Here is a 20,242-nt window from a genome sequence, read left to right on the forward strand (position 1 = left end):
GAGACTTTAGAACATCAGTGGCAACTAATAAACCACAAGGGAAACTAATTGCGGATTTATTAGTCATCGCAACTTCCCCAGCAGAGTCTGTAATTCGTTACACAGCTGCTTCCAGACAGTGGGATGCAATTAATTTGCAGACGGAGCTGCAGAAAGGGCTACTAAGTCGGCTGCGGTCACGGAAGCCCTGATACTGTTCTATGGAGGGAGCAACTCCCTGCGAACTAGAAACTGGAAACCAAGGGGAACCCAAATAAACACAGAGCATCTTGACAAACATATTCCTGGTTAAGCCTTTCGCTATCCCAACTTTTCACTCTGTATGTGCACGGTCTCCATGTCTAACAAAACTATCTTTAATGTATTCATATATACTTCCGTACTAAAATTGAAAAGTACATGAATCCTACTTTTTTGTCAATTCCATTAGCACTCAAAATTACATGATTTACAACACAATATATGCTTCCCAATGGAGAACTATGGAAAACCAGCTATGATGGTTAATGGGCATAAAGGCATATTCTGCAGAGAAAAATTCAGGTAAGCACATATTTTCATGTAGTTGGCTTCAAAACAGGACTTAGAAGAGGGGACAATGGGTCAGCCATTCCATCAGCCATATCTAGGAAAGAGAATTTCCTAGATAACACTTCCCTTAAGCTAGCTAGTCAGCTAGCTAGATAGAGATCTCTCTCTCTCTGTGTATATATATCACTAACTGGGCTAACCAAAGGATGGGAAGGGTTACTTTAAAATGATCACTTGTCCAATGGTGGACATGAGGAGTACCCCAAAACAGGGAGAAATATAAAGATGGAACAAGGCTTCTAGTAGGAGGGACGCCTCTTTTCAATTCTTTCAATGGTACTGAAAAAGGAAAACAAAGGAGTCTCTTTTAATTACCTTTGGTTTGAGTATTTGGTTTGGATTAACATACAAGCTACCAGCTTGTAAAGAACGCGGGAGGGACAGGGAGGAAGCTGGTGCAGTAAGAGGAGCCCAGGTGCACCCCGTCCCCGGGGCACGCGGCGGCAACCCCTCCAGGTACCGCCACTCCCTCTGAGACTGAACTGAGACCTGAGAGGGGATCACCACATGGAGGAGGGTAGGCGGGGAGGAGGTCTCCCCTCCCCGCCACGGGGGGGGGGGGCAGCAACCCACAGGTGGGAGGGGCATCACAGGCTGAGTTTGTGACTGAGAAGGGAGGGACCAAGCAGGGCGCCCCCGACCCTGGAACCCTGCACTGAGAAGTCAGGGCCCCATGATGTCTGGCTTTGAAAATTGGTGGGACTTCACCCTGGGAGAGCTGAGGGATGTAATAAATCCTGTCTCTTCTCTTAAAAGGTCACCACACCGCATCTCTTAGCCCGAGACCCAGCAGCGTAGCGGCAGTTTGGAAAAAGTATCTGGGGCACATGTGAGGATCTACTCATCTTGGACGTGTGCAGGGCGGACAGGAGGTGAAGGTGCCGCTGCTCGCCCTCCTTCATTCTAGCTGGCTCAGTGCTTGCTGGGACCAATTCTGACATTCCCCTGAGGACTGGTCCCAGCCAGCAGATAGCCGTGGTCAGGACTGGCACCCCCTCGTGGTAACTTTTTCCCCGGGGATGGGGCAGTTAGCGTCCCGAGCCAGCGCACCTACAGTGGCTGCAGCCAGACCACTCAGTCAGAGGCAAGTCCTGCCAATCACGGGCCACAGCAGTAGCACAGGTGGTCTTTGCAGGCAGCCGGGCTGAGGGCCAGGTGTGCCCACCAGAGCACGCGTATGAATTGAGGACAGCCGCGACAGGAGGGTGCCCGGGGCTACTGGGCACCACAGAGCACCTTCTACGTCAGGCCACTACCTGCGAGACCAGGAGATGTAGCTGAACTCAGATGCGGTAAAGCATAGTCCGGCAAAATTCAGAGAGAGAAATATCCAAGAGAAAGAAAAAGACAAAAGCTCAGATAAGGAGCTAAACAAAATTGGAGAGAACCAGTCTACCTGATAAAGGGCTCAAAGTAATGATCACACAGATGCTCACTGAGTGAGTCTCCAGAGTATGTGAACTAAGGGGACATCGTCAATGAATGAAAAAGGAACCGGTCAGAGCTGAGGAATACAACGACTTAATGAAAAACACACCAGAGGGGATCGACAGTGGATTAGAAAATGCGCATCATCAGTGCGCTCGAAGACGGGTAATAAAAAGCACCAAGCTAAATAGCAAAAAGAAAAAAGATAGATTAAGGCATCTCTGGGACATCAAGTGTCCTAATGTTTGCATTACAGGGATCCCAGCAGATGAGATGGGCTGGAAAACTTACAAGAAAGAAGAGCTGAAAACTTCCCTAACCTGGGAAAGGGAAAAGACCTCCAGGTCCAGGAAGCAACGCGAGCCCTAAACAAGATGAACCCAAGGGGGTCCACACCAGACACTAGTTAAACTGGCAAAAATTAAAGAGCATATTCAGAGCAGCAAGAGAAAGGAAAACCGTTACATTCAAGGAAGAGCCCCTAAGGCTGTCGGTCGTTTTCTCAGCAGGAAGGTTGCAGGCTGCAAGAGATGGGCAGGGACGATGCAAAGAGGAGAAAGGGGGACAACCTCCAACCAAGAGCGCGCGGCCTAGAAACACTGGCCTCCACAACGGAAGGAAAAAGAGCTTCTGCACACAAACGAAAGTTAAGTTCACCACCACTTAACCTGTCTTACAAGAAATACTGAAGGGACTTCCTTAAGTGAAAAGAAAAGGCCCTAACTAGAAGAAAAATAAACTTCACGGGTAAAAGCAAACATAATGGTAGCAGCTCAATCACTTACAAAGCTAGGACAAAGGATAAAAGACAAAAGTAGTTAAATTATATCTACAAAATTAGACAATCGGCTCAAAGGGGCGGGGGCAGGGGGGAGTAAAAATGTTATGTTTTAGAATGTGTTCAAGTTTAAGTGACCATGAGTTCATACAGATGGCTGTAGACTTAGGCTGTCCTGATCATCACAAACCTAAAACCTGTAATAAATACACACGAAAAGAAAGTCCAGCATCACCCTAAAGCAAGTCACCATTCCCGAGGAAAGAGCAAGAGAAGAAAGCAACAGAGAAGCTGTCAGAGAAACAAGCCGGACACAAGGACCGGAAGGGCCAGTGGCAGCAAGTACACGCCCACCAGTCACTACTGAGACGGGCCCCGTGCTGCAATCAGAAGGCACCCGGCCACGGAAGGATAAACTGACCTGACGATGAACTTGCCTATGATCCTGCGGGCAACTCATTCAGCCCCGAAGACGCACCTGGACCCGAGGCGACACGGCAGAGACACACGCGCTGTGCACACGGAGGTGAAAAACGCGGGGATCACAAAACAATATATCATGACCGACTTTAAAACAAAGGATGATAAATCAACCCAACCAGAGGCGGTAACACTGGTGAACACCTACATTCTCAATCTAGGAGCACCTAATTGACAGCCATCTAGTAACAGGACGATCTGGCAGGCTGCTTGCCTCGGTGAATAGATGCCCCGAACAGAAGATCAACGAACGGTGGCTCTGAGGGAACCTGGACCATTCAGCCCTGACACGCGGCCGGAACACTCCCTCCGGAAAGAGGAGAATCCGCGTATCCTTTTTCAGCACACATGGAACATTCTCTAGCATAGATTACACATGGGCCACAAAACATGTCTCAACAAATTTAAGATAGAAATCAAGCATCTTTTTTGAGAACCGGGGTATGAAAAAAATTGGAAGAAACACAGGAAATAAAATTCTGCATTTCTATACCTTAATAATGAACTAGCAGAAAGAGAAATTAAACTAATCCTATCTACAACTGCATCAAAAAGAATAAAATACCTTGGAAGAAATGCAATGAAAGAGGTGGAAAACCCGTACTCTCACATGGATAAAGGTATTGAATAAATGTTACTAAAATGTCCATACTACCCAAAGCAATCTTCAGATTCAATGCAATCCCTATCAAAACACCCACTGTATTTTTTACAGAGCGAGGACAAGCAATTCTACAGTTTGTATGGAACTACAAATGACCCGAATAACGAAAGCAATGCTGAGAAAGAACACAGCTGCAGGTGTCCCAAAGCCAGATTTCAAGACAGACTACAAAGCTGTAGTAATCAGAAACAGCAGGGTAATGCCCCCCAAAACAGGCGCGGAGATCAACGGAACTAACCTGAGAGGCCGGAAACAAGCCCACATTTCTATTTAATCATTTAATCAGTGATGAAGGAGGCAAGACTCTACAATGAGGAAAAGACACCTCTTCAAGAGATGATGCTGGGGAAACTGGTCACTTTCTTACCCCAAACCTCAACATGGCTTAAAATCCTGTAAGTGCTGGGCGCCTGGGTGGCTCAGTGGGTTAAGCCGATGCCTTCGGCTCAGGTCATGATCTCGGGGTCCTGGGATCGAGTCCCGCATAGGGCTCTCTGCTCAGCAGGGAGCCTGCTTCCTTCTCTCTCTCTCTGCCTGCCTCTCTGTCTACTGTGATCTCTGTCAAATAAATAAATAAATCTTAAAAAAAAAATCCTGTAAGTCCTGAAATCATAAAACTACTAGAAGAAAACTTAGGCTGTGATCTCCTGACCACTGACGTTCGCACTATTTTTCTGGGTCTGTCTCCAAGGCTAGGGAAACAAAAACAAAATAAAAAGGCAACCTGCCTAACTGGAAGAAGATATTTGCAAAATTAATATATCTAATAAAGAGTTACTATCCAAAATATATAAGGAACTCACACAACAAGCAAAACAAAAACACAAATCAAAACCCCACAAACAATCCAATGAAAAAAACTGGCAGAGGATCTAAACAGACATTTTTCTAAAGAAGAAATAGATGGCCAAGAGATACAGGAAAAAGATGCCTAACATGCCCAATCATCAGGGAAATGCAAACCAAAACCACAATCAGGTATCACTTCCAGCAAGTCAGAATGGTTAGTATAAAAAATGCAAGAAATAACAAATGTGGGGCGCCTGGGTGGCTCAGTGGGTTAAAGCCTCTGCCTTTGGCTCAGGTCATGATCCCAGGGTCCTGGGATCGAGCCCCGCATCGGGCTCTCTGCTCAGCCGGGAGCCCGCTACCTCCTTTCTCTCTGCGTGCCTCTCTGCCTACTTGTGATCTCTCTCTGTCAATTAAATAAATAAAATCTTAAAAAAAAAAAAAAAAAAAAAAAAAAAGAAATAACAAATGTTAGTGAGGAAGCAGAGAGAAAAGAGAACCTTCAAGCATGATTGGTAGGATTATAATTTGATTCAGCCACTATGGAAAACAGTATATATGTCCCCCCCAAAATTAGAAATACTATACATTCCAGTAATTCCACTTCTGGGTATTGAGTCAAAGGAAAAGGAAACACGCATCTGTAAAGATGTATGCACCCCTATGTTTACTGCAGCATTATTTACAATAGGGAAGCAACCTAACCATCTACCAGTAAAAGCACGGATGAAGATGTGGTACAGATAATGCAACGGAATATTACTTCACGGTAAAATCTTGCCATTCATGAAGACGCGGACGGACCTAGAGGGTATCGTGCCGAGTGAAATAAGCCCGACAAAGACCAATGCCACATGGTTTCCTACGAGGAATCTAAAAGAGAAAACTAACATACCAAAACAGACATGCAAATGATAAGAATCATCAATACAGAGGACAAACTGGTGCTGCCGGAGGGGAAGGGTACAGGGCAGCAGTGAAGCACGTGACGTGGACTGAGAGCTACAAACTTTGTTGTAAGTCACAGCGGTAGAAAGTACACCCGAGGGAATACGGTCAACCTTTTAATGGCTTTGTATAGGGACAGACGGTAACTGGGCTTACTGCGCTGAGTATTTCCTCACTCGCATAATTGCCGAATCACTATGTTGAACACCCGAAACTAATACCATGTGTGTCAACTACGCTTCAATAAAGTGGTGGACTTATGGGGAAAAAAAAAAAACAACTTGGAAATCGCAGGTGATTTTTATTCTCGTTTTGACATTTGTGTGGCAAGTATACTACTTATATGATCCAAGGAAAGCCATTCTTAAAATGATTTTCCCATAACTGATCTAAAATCTAATTATAAAAATCATAGAACGTCATACTGTAATACATTAGCACAGCTAGTTAGTGTAGTAGTTCCAATACTAGGACTACTACATGGGGATGGCTTAGGGAGTTGCCCAGTATGGTGAAAATGACATCACCTTTGGGTATTTTCTTTACCAGTTTTCTGTGTGACGGTGGGAGTTACTTGCTCTCAGCTTTCTCACCTTTAAAATGGAGATAAACCCAGGAACCTTGCAGGTGAGCGACGAACAAAGCAGTGTCCGTAAGGTGTCCCGCACGCACAGTGGGCAGGAACAACTTTTAGTGCCTTTACTCTCTCACGACCCTGTAATCCTAATTTGTGGAAGATGGAGAAAACTTGCTTTGGAATGAAAATGAACCCAACAAAATCTTCATTAGCTTTAATCTCACCACTGATAGTAAATTGTGATTTTGAGAACAATACATTTGGTGTCTGGAGATCACTACACTGTTTCAGTTTTCAAAAGAAACCAAAAAGTAATCAAGGTTATCAGAGGGCTGCCAGGAGAACGGCCTTTTTTATAACCTTGTATATGTCATTTTTTATTTAATCAAGAATGTGACTTATAAGTATGCTCTGTTCTGCACTGGATGGTCCAAGGATGACTGTAAACCCCAGGGGCTTTAATGTGACAAACATGAAGCCACCTCTAAGAACACATGTTCGCAAGGTTGTCAGGTTGTTACGATGAAAAACTGAAGAGCCAGGGGTACCCCTTTAAACTCGAGAATCAGGTTTGAATCTTCGGTGCCAAGCCCTTCAAGTTTAGATTTAACTCTGTCACGTTACAGGAAGCCGGGGTGCACTGGATGCTAATCACAGAATAACGGGAACATGAAAATGCTTACAGTAAAGATGTCGAACACGAAATTACTAATAGACCCAGTTGCTCTTCAAATATTTCATTGCTTGATATTTTTTCCCCTCAATTTTTAGGCCTGATCATACATAAACCATATTGGACACTTGAATGTATTTTAACTTCAAAGAACTCTTTGAAAAGTGGCTTTAGGACCTTCTTCATGGATTTAAAAGAAATTCTCACATCTCTCCTATGTTCCTTAAACAGGGAGAAAGGAGTGTGGCTGGATGGAACCTTGAATACGGAAATAAGATAAAATCCTACTTCCTGTCATTGCAGTCTAAATTTCATATTGTATGATAATGTATAATGAATTCCATGCACCGTCTTAGGAAAATCCAAAATTTTCTTTTACGTTGAAGGCTCATATGACTGAATGATTGATGTCTCTTTTGTCACTCTAATAGCTCCTCAGATTTATGATCTCTGATCTTTTTTCCAATATACCAAGAGCACTTTGAAGCTAAACCTGCTGATTAGGATGCTAACCGCTGATGTAACCGTGTTACATCCACGTAACAAATTCTGAAAATGACCTGAAGACTGACAGAGCAGACCTGTTACAGTTAATCAGAATTGGGAAGACTTACTGCAAAGGAAAGGAGGGGTGGAGCCCTGCTTGGGAGCCAAAGCTCGGGTGGGAATCACCGTAAACGGGAGCGGCAAGAGGTTCAGACCCCAGGCCAGGCACCGGCCAGGCACCCACGGCAACCAGAGACCTGCCCTGGGAAGGTGAGTCCGCAGAACATCTGGAAAGCCCTCCCGGCTTTGAGAACCAGGAGGGCTTAACTTCAGGAGGGCCAGAGGGCAACAGGAAATGGAGCCCCGTCCCCCAAAGAGCCAGAGTAATACATAACTCCACTGAGTCACAGCACAGTAACAGCGGTTTGGAAAGTGCCTGGGGTATACATGCAAGGGGTTTACTGACTGATCTTAGAATGTGTGATGGAGGGAGGGGCAGAGAACCGCAAGAGATTTCTCTAAGAATGAAAGTGCTAGTGGGCGCCGTTTCTCATCCCCACCCTCCGCAGCCGCGAGAGCCAGATGCTTGTAAGAGGCCTATCAACTCTCCACCTACCTTGCCGGCACACAAACCCTGCCCTGACACTCCCCTGCAGCCCGCTCCCATCTAATCCACCCGTCCTGGTGGGCAAACCTCCAGAGCAGCTCTCGCCCCCAGCACACCCTGCAGGCAATCCCAGAGGGACTAGCACCACTGCAAAGGGACCCCGGCCTGGGGAGGGAGAGACGTCCCCACACACCAGCGCGCCCACGGTTCCAGCAGCCCCGCCTCTGAGCTGGCTGCAGCTGGAGAAAGTCCTGCCCGTCAGCGCACCTGCAGAGCTGGCAGAGAGGCTGAGGGCACACACCGAGTCTGGCTGCCGGCCCCACTCGCCACCGAAGGCCTCTCTGACGCACGGGGAGCGCGGCCGTAGCGGTGCCTGCAGTTGTGGCAGAGAAACTAACGGCAGACACCTAGTCTGACTGCCGGCCTGCCCATAAGCCAACCATGGCAGTGGCCTCAGGCCTCTCAACAGCCTGGGGACCAAACCCGCCTAGTATGCCCACACCAGGCAAAGCGGGTCATTGTAGCTTGCCGGGCTGAAAGTAATCACAAATCAGCCACGACAGCAGGGAACACAGCATCTCTTCTACACAAGACCACTATGAGACCAGAAGACACAGCTAACCTACCCAACACACAAAAATAGACACAGAGTTAGACAAAATGGGGAGACAGAGGAGTATGTCCTAAATGAAAGAGTAAGACAAAATCACAGTACTAAAAGAGCTAAAAGAAACGGAGATAAGCAATATGCCTAATAAAGAATTCAAAATAATGATCCTAAAAGATACCCACTAGCTGGAGAAGAGTGGATGATCTCAGAACTTATAGAAACAGGTAGAAAATATAAAAAAGAGCCTGTCAGGGCTGAGGAATTCAGAAATGGAAATAAACAATACACCAGAAAGAATAAATAGCCGATGAGAAGACACTGCAGACCAGATCAGTGATCTGAAGGACAAGGTCATGGAAAGCAACCAAGCTGAAGAGCAAAAAGAAAAAACATAATTAAAAAATGAGAGTAGTTTAAGGGAATTCAGCAACATCACCAAGTGTAATAACATTCACATTACAGAGGTCCTGGAAGGAGAAGAGAGAGAGAGCGGGGGGCAGAAAACTTATAAGAAAATAACTGAAAATTTCCCTAATCTGGGGAAGGAAAAAGATGTCTAGATCCAGGCAGCAGAGAGAGCCCCCAAGAAGATGAACCCACACACTGGTCCAAATTAAGATACATAATAATTAAATGCCAAAAAGTGATGATAAAGAGGCAATTTAAAAAGCAGCAAAGGAAAAGAAAACAGTTACATACAAGGGACACCCCGTAAGGCTATCAGCTGATTTTTTTTTAGCAGAAACTCTGCAGGAAAGATAAAGTTTTGGATAAACATTTGCAGGACTGGCAATTGTGCTGAAAGGAAGGAAAAAATCTCTACAACCAAGAATACTCTACTGAGCAAGATTATCAATCAGAATAGAAGGAGAGTTTTCCAGATAAACAAAAATTAAAGCTCATCGCCACTCAATGCGCCTTACAAAGAAACATTAGAAGGAGTCCTTTAAGTGGAAAGGCCACAATTAGAAGAAAATTATGGAAGAAAACAACTTCGCAGGTAAAAGTAAATATGTGGTACAGGTAGTAGATTAATCACTAATGAAGCCAGTCCGGAGGCTTGAACACAAAAGTAGCAAAATCAATTATATTTACAAAAATTAGTCAAGGGACACACAAAATAAAAAATAAAAGGTGGAATATGACATCTATATATAAAATATGGCAGGGGGGATAAAGATTTAGTGCTTTGAGAATATGTCTGAACTTAAGTGACTATCACCTTACACACAAGACATTAAATGGCAACCAGTGAGAACTACAAACCAAACCTATAATAGATAACACAAAAAATAAAGAGGAAGGAATCCAAGCACAACACCAAAGAGTTATAAAACCACAAGGAAAAAGAAAAAGAAGAAAGGAACAGAGAACTGGAAAAAAAAAAAAAAAAACAAAGAACAAACAGAAAACAATGAGGGAAACGGCAGTAAGTACATAGCTGTCAATAATTATTTCAAATATAAATAGACCAAATGCTCCAATCCAAAGACATAGGGTGAGTGAATGATAAAAAGCAAGACCAGTCTCTAGCTGCCTGTGAGGACACACAAAGACCGAAAGCAAAGGGGCAAAAGAACATGCACCGTGTAAACGGACGCGAAAAAGAAGCGGGGGCGGCGATACTTATGTCAGACAAAATAGGACTTTAAAACAGAGACTAGAGCAAGAGACAAAGGGCACTACATAAAGATGATGGGACCAACCCGTAAGAGTGTAACAATTGTAACCATCTATGTTCCCAACACAGGAGGACCTAATCCATAATACAAATATTAAGGGAGGACATAAAGGGAGAAAAATGACAACAATACAGTAACAAGAGACTGTAACATTCCCTTACATCAGTGGGCTATCACCCAGATAGAAAACCAAAGGGAAAGAGTGGCTTTGAATGACGTATGAGACCAGATGGACCTAAAAGAGAGAGAGAAAACATTGCCTCCAAAAAGGGCAGAATACATGATTTTTAAAGTGCACATGGAATGTTCTCCAGAACAGATTACAGGACAGGCCACAAAACAAGTCCCAATAAATTTAAGAAGACTGAAATCATATCAAGCGTCTTTTCTGACCACAACTATATAAAACTGGAAATCAATTATAAGGGGAAATCTGAAAAGAACAAGAATGCGCAGAGACTTAAAAATGTGCAACTAAACAATGAATGGGTAAACTGAAATATTAAGGAGGAAATTTAAAAAAATACACGGAGACGGAAATGAAAACAAATGGTCCAAAATCTCTGGGACACAGAAATAGCAGTGGGAAGAGGCAAGTCTATAGTGATATAGGTCTATCTCAAGAAAAGGAAAAATCTCAAATAAACAATCTAACTTTACACCTAAAGGTACTAGAAAAAGAAGAACAAACAAAACCCAAGGCTAGAAGGAAGAATAAAGATTATAGCAGATATAAATAAAATAGAAAGCAAAAAAAAAAAAATAGGAAAAAAGAATCAATGAAACTAAGAGCTACTTCTTTTAAAAGATAAATAAAACCGATAAACCTTAAAGTACGCTGATCATGAAAAAAAGAGGACACGAATAAATACAATAAAAAACAAAAAGAAGTAACAACCACAGAAATAGTATGGATTATGAGAATATCATGAAAAACTATACCAACAAATTGGACAACCTAGAAGAAATAGATAAATTCACAGACACATACAATCTTCCAAGACTGAATCAGGAGGAAATAGAAACATCGAACAGACTGATTACTATTAACAAAATTGAATCAGTAATCAAAAAACTGCCAAACAAACAAAAGTCCAGGACCCGACAGTTTCCCAAAAGTAAAGATAAGCTATTGCGAGTACACCAAAATAAGTTTTTGCGTAAAGGAAACCAAAGGAACGAAAAAGCAACCTACTGAATGCGAAAAGATACTTACAAATCCTATATCTGATAAGGGGTTAGTAACCAAAAAATAGAATTCACACAACTCGATACAAAAAACCCAAACTGGCAAGGCTGTGGAGAAACGGGAACCCTTGTGCACCGTCGGTGGGAGTGCAAGCTGGTGCAGCCCCGTCTGGAAAACAGTGTGGAGGCTCCTCAAGAAGTTAAAAAAAGGAATACTACATGATGAAGTAATTCCACTCCTGGGTATTTACCCAAAGAAAAGGAAAACACTAGCTCAAAAAGACGTGTGCACTCCTATGCTTCCTGCAGCATTACTTACAACAGCCAAGAGATGGAAGCAACCTCAGTGTTCATCCACAGTTAAATGGATGAAGACACACACATGCACGTGCCCACACACACACACACACACACACACACACAGAATATTACTCAGTCATAGAAAAGAATGAGATCGTGCCATCTGCAACAGTGTGGATGGGCCTAGAAAACACTAGGCTAAGTGAGATGAGTCAGGCAGAGAAAGACAAATGCCCCATGGTTTCTCGTAAATGGGGGATCTAAGAAACAAAACAGATGAACAAAGAACAAAAGAACAACCACACTCCAATACAGAGAACAAACTGGGGGTTGCCAGTGGGAGAGCTGGTCGGGGTGGGGTGGGGATGGGTGAAATAGATACAGGGCTTCAGAAGTACATACTTCCAGACAAAAAAGTCAGTAAGTCATTGAGATGAAAGATACATCGATATAGGGCATGTCGTCACTATTACTGCAGTAACATACGGTCACTACACTTATCGTGGTGAGCCCCGAATGATGGATGGCACTGTCAGATCCACACGGTGGACGTCTGAAGCCCGTACAGCACATCTCCGTGAACCGCGCTTCGATTACAAACAGAACAGCCACCGGGGACTCTGGGTAGTTGAAGTGCACGGACACACGGGCCAGCTCACCACCCGCCCATCCCTGTGGCACTCAGGACCGCACTGTTAGCGACATGACTCGTCATGACTCGTCATCAGACACTTAAACCACATGAGAACGAGAAGAGCAGTGGATTTAAGGAAAAATACGAACAAACTACTGGATACATGTGGACGGAGACGAATTCGATACCCGCCGCTGAACCACCTTCAGTTGGACGGAATCACCGGGCTTGAAAAGTGGTAAAGCTGCTTGGAGGGGATGAACACAACAGCCTCAGAAGTTCATTCCAGAAACAGGGTACATGCTACTCATGCTTTCCTTCCGCGCCTGCACTTGGGGCATACGCCTCCCGGGACATCCACTTTACCTGGTGTCTGTCCCCTTGAAGGAAAGAGGCCTACTTGCCCAGTGACCCATCTGCAGGCTTTTTCTTTCTTTTTTTTTAAAGGACTTTAATTCAACTGCACTTTTTTGTCAGGATTTGTTAATCCAGGTCCACTAAATGTAAATTTCATTCTGTTTCACATTTCAGAAACCAAACACATTGTGAATGCCTAATACTGTACATGTAAACATTTAGGGCTTTCCCCAAACGTGGTTTACCTTTCTGTTTTAACATGCTACGCCCTCCACACTCAGCAGTGAAAAGATGTCACAAATTGTGCTGCACTAAGTTCTGGGTCCTTGTCAGTTGCTTATTCAACAAACTTGCCCAGAACTTCTATCAGTGTGGCACATTTTAAAAAGCATATTAATAGGGGAGTAGAAGCACACTCCCTCCATGCTTCCCTAGGAGGGTCCCTGCTCTCCTGGGAGCTCTGGTGTCTATCTCGCTTAAGTGGCTTCTCCCTGCATGACTTGGACGGCACCCGGATCTAAGAGCCCAAGTCATCTTCTTTTTTTTTTTTTTTTTTTTAAGATTTTATTTATTTATTTGACAGAGAGGGAGAGAGCATAAGTAGGCAGAGAGGCAGGCAGAGAGAGAGAGAAGAGGAAGCAGGCTCCCTGCTGAGCAGAGAGCCTGATGCGGGGCTCGATCCCAGGACCCTGAGATCATGACCTGAGCTGAAGGCAGAGGCTTAACCCACTGAGCCACCCAGGTGCCCTGAGCCCAAGTCTTCTTTATGAAACTGGGGAAATCATCACTGAAAACCACTGATAATATAAACTTAAAATAAGAATTAAAATACTCCTATAAATCATACAAATAAAATGGACTGCAAAATTGCTATGCTTATTAGATACAAACAAACCCAAAAACAAAACCCTGGGATAACAAAGTATTCATTAGTTACTATATTCCAGGTTGAAATACAAAATCTAGCTCTAATGCAGTAACTATAATTTACTGAGCACCTATGACATGCCAGGCACTTGGTATTAATTATCTTTAGTTCTCATAACAGACCTGTAAGATAAGAATTCTGCTTTTTACAATTCTGAAAAGGAAGGCTGGAAAGTTTTAACATACTTAGAATCACAAAAGTGGTACAGAGAACTCATTTTTTTTTAAGGCCTACTTTGGTAATTTTAATAAAAATACCCTTGCTTTCCTACTTCTAATTTCTATCTAAAGAATCATTTTCCATCAGTTTTATAGCAGGTGTTTAAATGAAACTAAAAATATATTCATCTTATATATGCACTACTTCGGCCCGAGAGATCAGAAAGAAAATTAAATAGTGTTCTAGTCTTAACTCAACCTCACATTTACTTATTATTTTAACATCATGTGTACAAATTATGTAATAGGTCTGCCTAACTTAGCGTGAGTGGGCAATTAATTTTAAAAGTAAAAGCATGTTCTAGTTTATGAGACATGAAATGGGTGAAATCTGTCCGCATTTTTTTGTTAAAATAAGAGTTAGAATCTGAAGTAGATAGGTATTTTTAAATGATTTTTTTTTCTCTTACTTTATGGGAATCTTACAAATGGCTGAATATATAAGTTTACTATGAATTTTCACGAGCTCTGGCACTTCTAGAGTTACGGACGTGCTACAACATTGAATTGTGACTGAGAGGATAATGCTGCTATACTAAACATTTCCCGCCAACTTGTTCTGTCCTGAAATGCCTGGAGCACTTCAGTCCCAGCGTCAGATTAAAATACAGGATGGTGAGAAGAGCAGGCTCTGCACCGTCCCGCCCGTCCAGCAAGGGGAACTGGGGGGGGCACACGAGTGTGGGGGCAGAAGTTCGTCTTCCTACTCACAGAAGAACAGACCGTGTTCACACGCCTTCAGGATGCCGCCTAGTTCTGAACCACAGTTCTCCTGGGGAGGATTTTCACCATGTGCGGGGAGTGGAGTTTAGAGTCCGATGTAAATTTTCAATTATTTCCGGTGGAAATTTTCATTTCCACTGGGAACTAGGTGTTGGTTGTGGGAGTGGACATGAGGCTGATCCGACTGTGACACTGTTTATCTAAATGACATCCATCTTAGGAATTCATTTCTGTGGGCTCCACGTTCTAGAAATCTCCTGCCCTTCTCCCCCTCCTGTCTGTGTCTGTACTTTTCATGGTGCATTTACCTCTATTGCCAGATACTCCCCTGGTGCCCGTCTTGTTCTCCCCTTCAGAACCCGGCTTCCCAAGTTCAGCTGTCCCACGGTTACTGCCTGCCTCTCCTGTGGACATGCTTTCCCTGTCTCCTCTGCTTACCTAGGCTCATTCTTAAACCCCAAACTAAACAAAATCCTCCCCCAACACTTTTTCCTCCTCTTTCTTCCCTTCCTCCGTCAACTTTCTAGAACACCGATCTAGCTCTATTTCTTTCTTCTTCTTCTTCTTTTAAATTTTTATTTTTAAGGAGGCTCCATGACCAGTGTGGGGCTCGAACTCCCAATCTTGACATCAAGAGTCACACGCTCCTCCGACTGAGCCAACCAGGGGCCCCGATCCTTAATTTCTTGACATCCTTGTAACTGGGCTTCTATCTTTAATGCCAAATGGAATTCGTGCAAACAGTGGCTTCCTGGCTGTCACGTCCTCTGATCGTTTTTCAGTACTACCCACAGGATATTCTCTCCTTAAAGCCTGCTCTCCTTCCAGTCCTGATGGCATCTGTGGCTCCTTGGTTTTTCTAACACTCGTATTTTTCATGCTACTCTTCTCCCCTCCTGACCTGTAAATACTCACATTTCATGCAGAATGACCTGTGACACTGGCTATGTACCAGAAATACCAGGGCACTCAAGAAATACATTATTATTTGGGCTCTCTCATAGCCCCATTGATTCAGATTCTCCAAGAGTAGAGTCCTAGAAGGTGTATTTTTTTTTAGGACTCCCCTGGGGATTCTGACTCCCAGCTACAGTTCTAGGTGGTTGCTCCAGATCCCACCCCTTCCCTCATTACGCCCTCTTCGGGAGATTTCATTATGTTTTGGCCTTACCAGTGACCACTCTGCTTAGGTGACCATTTCCTAGTTCTGGATTACAAGGAAAAAAAAATCATTCTGTGGCTAAGTTTGGGAAAGATTAAACAACAGAGAGGTTATTTTACTGGAAGTCTTCTCAAGGCCATACCTACGCTTCATAACTCTAGGACACTCAAGGCCCTCTTTAGTCCATCAGAAAGGGTTGTGGGGAGATCCAAATTGATCTTCTACCTCCTATTATCCACTTTAAGCATCACTGCCAGGTTATGAGTACAAGGAATAACTTTATTCCTACATCCTCGCCTCAAAAACCTTCAGGTACCTTTGGATTAGGGTCAAGTTTAAATTCTCCAGCTTGTCACTCAAGACCTTAAAAGGTCTGGCTTGAACCTTTTCAACTTGTTCCTATCTCTCATTATCCGATAAAAAGTACACAGACTTAGAAGTCAGGCATATTTGGGTGTGAATTATGCTTTTCCTTGGGTAAACAATTAATACCCTGCAAGTCTCATCTGCTTGTAAATGAAGAAAGGTAACACTGCTTCCACCCGAAAAGGTTATACCGAGGATCGTAAGTTGATCCTTCTCACACCCTGGGTACAAGCCCTTACTCTCACCTGCTAAAAACCAGTGGCTCCCAGATTTCAGTACACATTCTTATCGGCTGGGGTACTTGTTACAAAAGGCGATGCATGAGCTACCCCTGGACCTGCACTTGGTGAGTTTGTGTGGGGGATGGTGTCTAGAAGTGACCGTCCAGTATGGTGGCCACTGGTTAGGGGTGCTGAGCGCTGGAGTCTGGCTTGTCTGAACTGAGATGTGCTCTAAATGTAACATAGCCAGTTTTAAATCTTACTATCAGAAGAATAATGCAAAATATCTCATTATCGATCACATGTTGAAATGGTATCTTGGCTACATGCGTCTAAATAAAATATGTCCTTTCCTATCAATTTTACCTGTTTCATTTTGTAATGTAGGTACCAGAAAATTTAAACCGATGTATGTGCTTACATTATATTTCTATGGAACAGCATTGGTCTAGATGCTTCTCCAGATGATACCTGTGGTAGAGAACATCAGAGCACTTCCTAAGAAACGATATAGGAAATTCTAAGCTCTCTGAAAGAGTGGACACCTTTTCCTATTTTTAGATCCCCACCAATGTTCTGAACATTGTGGGTAATTAACTTTATACTAATTGAATTTAGAGGCACTTAAATATTATGTTATCATAATTTGTAAGAAGAATTTCATTAGAAGTTTTTGTTTCTTAAATCCCATTCCTAAGGAATTATTTTTGAATTTACATTTTTAAAAAAGATTTATTTATTTGACAGAGAGATAAAGTGGCAGGCAGAGGGAGAGGGAGAAACAAACTTCCCACCAAGCAGGGAGCCCAATGCGGGACTCGATCCCAGGACGCCTGGGATCATGACCAGAGCCAAAGGCAGACACTTCACCGACTGAGCCACCCAGGCGCCCCTGAATTTACATTTCTTAAGTGAAACAAAATAAATTAGAAACTCTAACTTCGATTTGTTCCCAAATCAATAAAAATAATTTTTGAAAGAACTGGCATTTCCCCCCTACGGTTATTTGACTCCGCATAGAAACAGATTATCTCTCTGACTAGACTTCAAAACTGCCAAGTATCACCGCACTCGAGCCCTTCCCTTACAACCAGCAGTTAACACTCAGCCGGGGACACGCGCTAATTTTAATGTCACAGTAATGCAGCCAGATGAGGGAAAGGAAAGAGAGACAGAGAGGGGAAGAGGGTCTGTCTTTAAGGACCAGTGCGGTGAGAACGCTGACCCCCCGAAGCAGACCGGCAGAAAACCAGACGTGACCCAACGAGACACACGGAGGCCAGCGCTGGGATGCGGGACGGTCTCGGCTTCACCGACTGCCGGGGGAGAACCGGCCCCGAGGCGAGCAAGCCCCCCGCCCCCAGGAGGGGAAGAAGGAGCGCGGACGGCCCCCCTCACCTCATGGCCACGTTGCTGCCGTCGATGACCACCGGCCTCAGGTTCTCGCCGTCGTCCGCGAGCGGCTCCTGCATCGGGGAGTCCGAGCGCTGGGACTCCAGGGAGGACGAGTCCCGCGGCGCGCTGGGCACCGCGCTCCCGGCCGGCTCGGCGTCGCTCTTGTTTCCCAGCTTGACCAGCTCCCCCAGGATGTCGTTGATCAAAGCATCGGTCCCGAGTTTGTGGAGCACGAGCTGCACCTGCTCCTCCGAGTAGCCCAGCTTCAGCGCGAACTCCAGCTTGGTCTGGTACTCCCGCACCGCGTCGGGGGGCTGCGCCGCCTCCCTGCACGCCGCCCGGGCCTCCGCGGGCTGGAAGTCTTGCAGCGGGCCACTGCGTGTGAGCGCGCGAGGCTCCAAGCAGGGAGACCGACACAGCTGTCTGTGCGTCTTGGGTAACAAGCACGGCTCGACCGAAACGCTCCTCGGTCGCTCCGACTCGTTATCAGAATGTGCGCTTCCGTCCGAGTCGCCCGAGCTCGCGTTCTCTCCCGACACCTCTTTCTCCTCCTTCCCGGAGTGCACTTGATCCATCGTCGGCTTCTCTACCATCGACCACGGCACAGGTGCACCTGAGTGTGGGTCAGTGCTCTCCACATAAAGGTGGCCGAGGTCATGCCCCAGATGATCCTTCAAGCCCATGAAGCTGTTACGTGTACTTGACTCCACTTTGCTATTTTTTCTGTATTCCTGAATGCAAAGCACCCCGTATTCCTAGAGAAAAAAACATGTAAGACATTTACAATTTTGGACTGTTTCATTTCTGTTCCCATAAAGGACGTGAAAGAACACTGCCAGACTACGCAATATCCAGCGCGGGGGTTTCTCTCCATCACCTCAGCCCTCGCAACACCTTTGCCCCAGATAGTACCGTGCCCTGTTTTCCAGATAAAGAAGTTGGAAGTAGAATGCCACGCAATCCCTCCAAGGCAACAAAGAAGATAACTAGTGGAACTGGGTTTTTTTTTTTTTTTGAAGCCGGTTCTGCGTGACTTTTCCCATTCTATCATGCACTTCTCGACCTTTTGCAGAAGAGATCTCTCCACTGTCAGAAAGGCCAGTGTTTCAGAGTGACACCTACAATATTGCCGAAAAGCAGGTTCCAGATGAACTGTGATAGGTTACGGACATTTCCTCTAAAAGAATTCAAACATTGGGGCGCCTGGGTGGCTCAGTGGGTTAAGCCTCTGCCTTCGGCCTGGGTCATGATCTCAGGGTCCTGGGATCGAGCCCCGCATCTGGCTCTCTGCTCAGCGGGGAGCCTGCTTCCCCCTCTCTCTCTGCCTGCCTCTCTGCCTACTTGTCATCTCTCTCTCTCAAATAAATTAAAAAAAAAAAAGAATTCATAAACATTTGTAAAGATTATTTGAAGGGAAAGCCATATGGAAAGAAAGGAAAACATTAACTTAACTATAATGGAAAAACTGACATTAATTTGGATCAAGCTTAACAACAATCTGAAGACATTCCAGACAGAATTTCGGTGGAGTGCTAAAAGAGCACAGGTGACAACAGTCAACAAATTCGAACAGTCAACAAAGAACTAAATAATCACCGAGTGAATTATACTCCAATTAGGAGACGAATAGTTTTGCCCTAACAATCCTTATTTTGTGGATACAGAGCACAATAACAGAATACAAATTTTAATGGTATGTTACCCTTACTAAGGGTCAGAGACAGTGCCATCTATTTCATTCTAGGGGGAAAAACTCCTTTATTCTCTGCACATTTACAGAAAGCAGAGAAATGGTACAGTTCACATGAAATTAACAGCAATGAGTTAAAGTACACTGAATACATGTTATCTTGATTTCTGAATCTAATATAAGAAAATACTTCTGGGGGCGCCTGGGTGGCTCAGTGGGTTAAAGCCTCTGCTTTCGGCTCAGGTCATGATCCCGGGGTCCTGGGATCAAGCCCTGCATCAGGCTCTCTGCTCCGCAGGGAGCCTGCTTCCTCCTCTCTCTCTGCCTATTTGTGATCTTTGTCTGTCGAATAAATAAATAAAATCTTAAAAAAAAAAAAAGCTTTAAAAAAAAAAAAGAAAATACTTCTGTACTACATCGATAATTACCTACTATCTGCATTTGGTTAAAGTCATCTTCTCTCCTACTTGGCCTCCCCCCCCACCCCCCACAGGAACGCTTTTACGGTTTAAAACACTTTTGCTGTTTTGTCCATTTTCCTTAAATTCCCTTGGGAATCATTGCTATTTCTCGACCGGGAATAGGTTAGCAAAATAAAATTATTTCTGCTCTTGTGTTTCAGCATGAGGACATAGTCACATGAGCAGTTTACTTCCTAGGGCAACTCCGGGGTTCCATCCAGGGGTGACGCCAGTCCGGCAATGGTAGCTGGACTTCAGACTGTCATACGACGCCTATTTAAATAAT

General features: G+C 44.3%; 1 protein-coding gene across 2 annotated transcripts in view; it reads right to left on the reverse strand.

Moving 5' to 3' along the window:
* Window positions 1-20,242, reverse strand: part of ZC3H12C (zinc finger CCCH-type containing 12C) — a gene marked incomplete at its 5' end in the record, with an annotated part of 68,334 nt that overhangs the window by 15,479 nt on the left and 32,613 nt on the right. For both annotated transcript variants that reach the window (XM_080816803.1, XM_080816804.1), the window contains one exon: window positions 17,809-18,560. In XM_080816803.1, the coding sequence (XP_080672929.1) occupies window positions 17,809-18,560 (752 nt within the window). The remainder of the gene's footprint in view (window positions 1-17,808; window positions 18,561-20,242) is intronic.

The sequence above is a fragment of the Martes martes genome (genome assembly GCF_963455335.1).
Source record: "Martes martes genome assembly, chromosome: 10".
In the NCBI taxonomy this organism is placed as follows: domain Eukaryota; kingdom Metazoa; phylum Chordata; class Mammalia; order Carnivora; family Mustelidae; genus Martes; species Martes martes.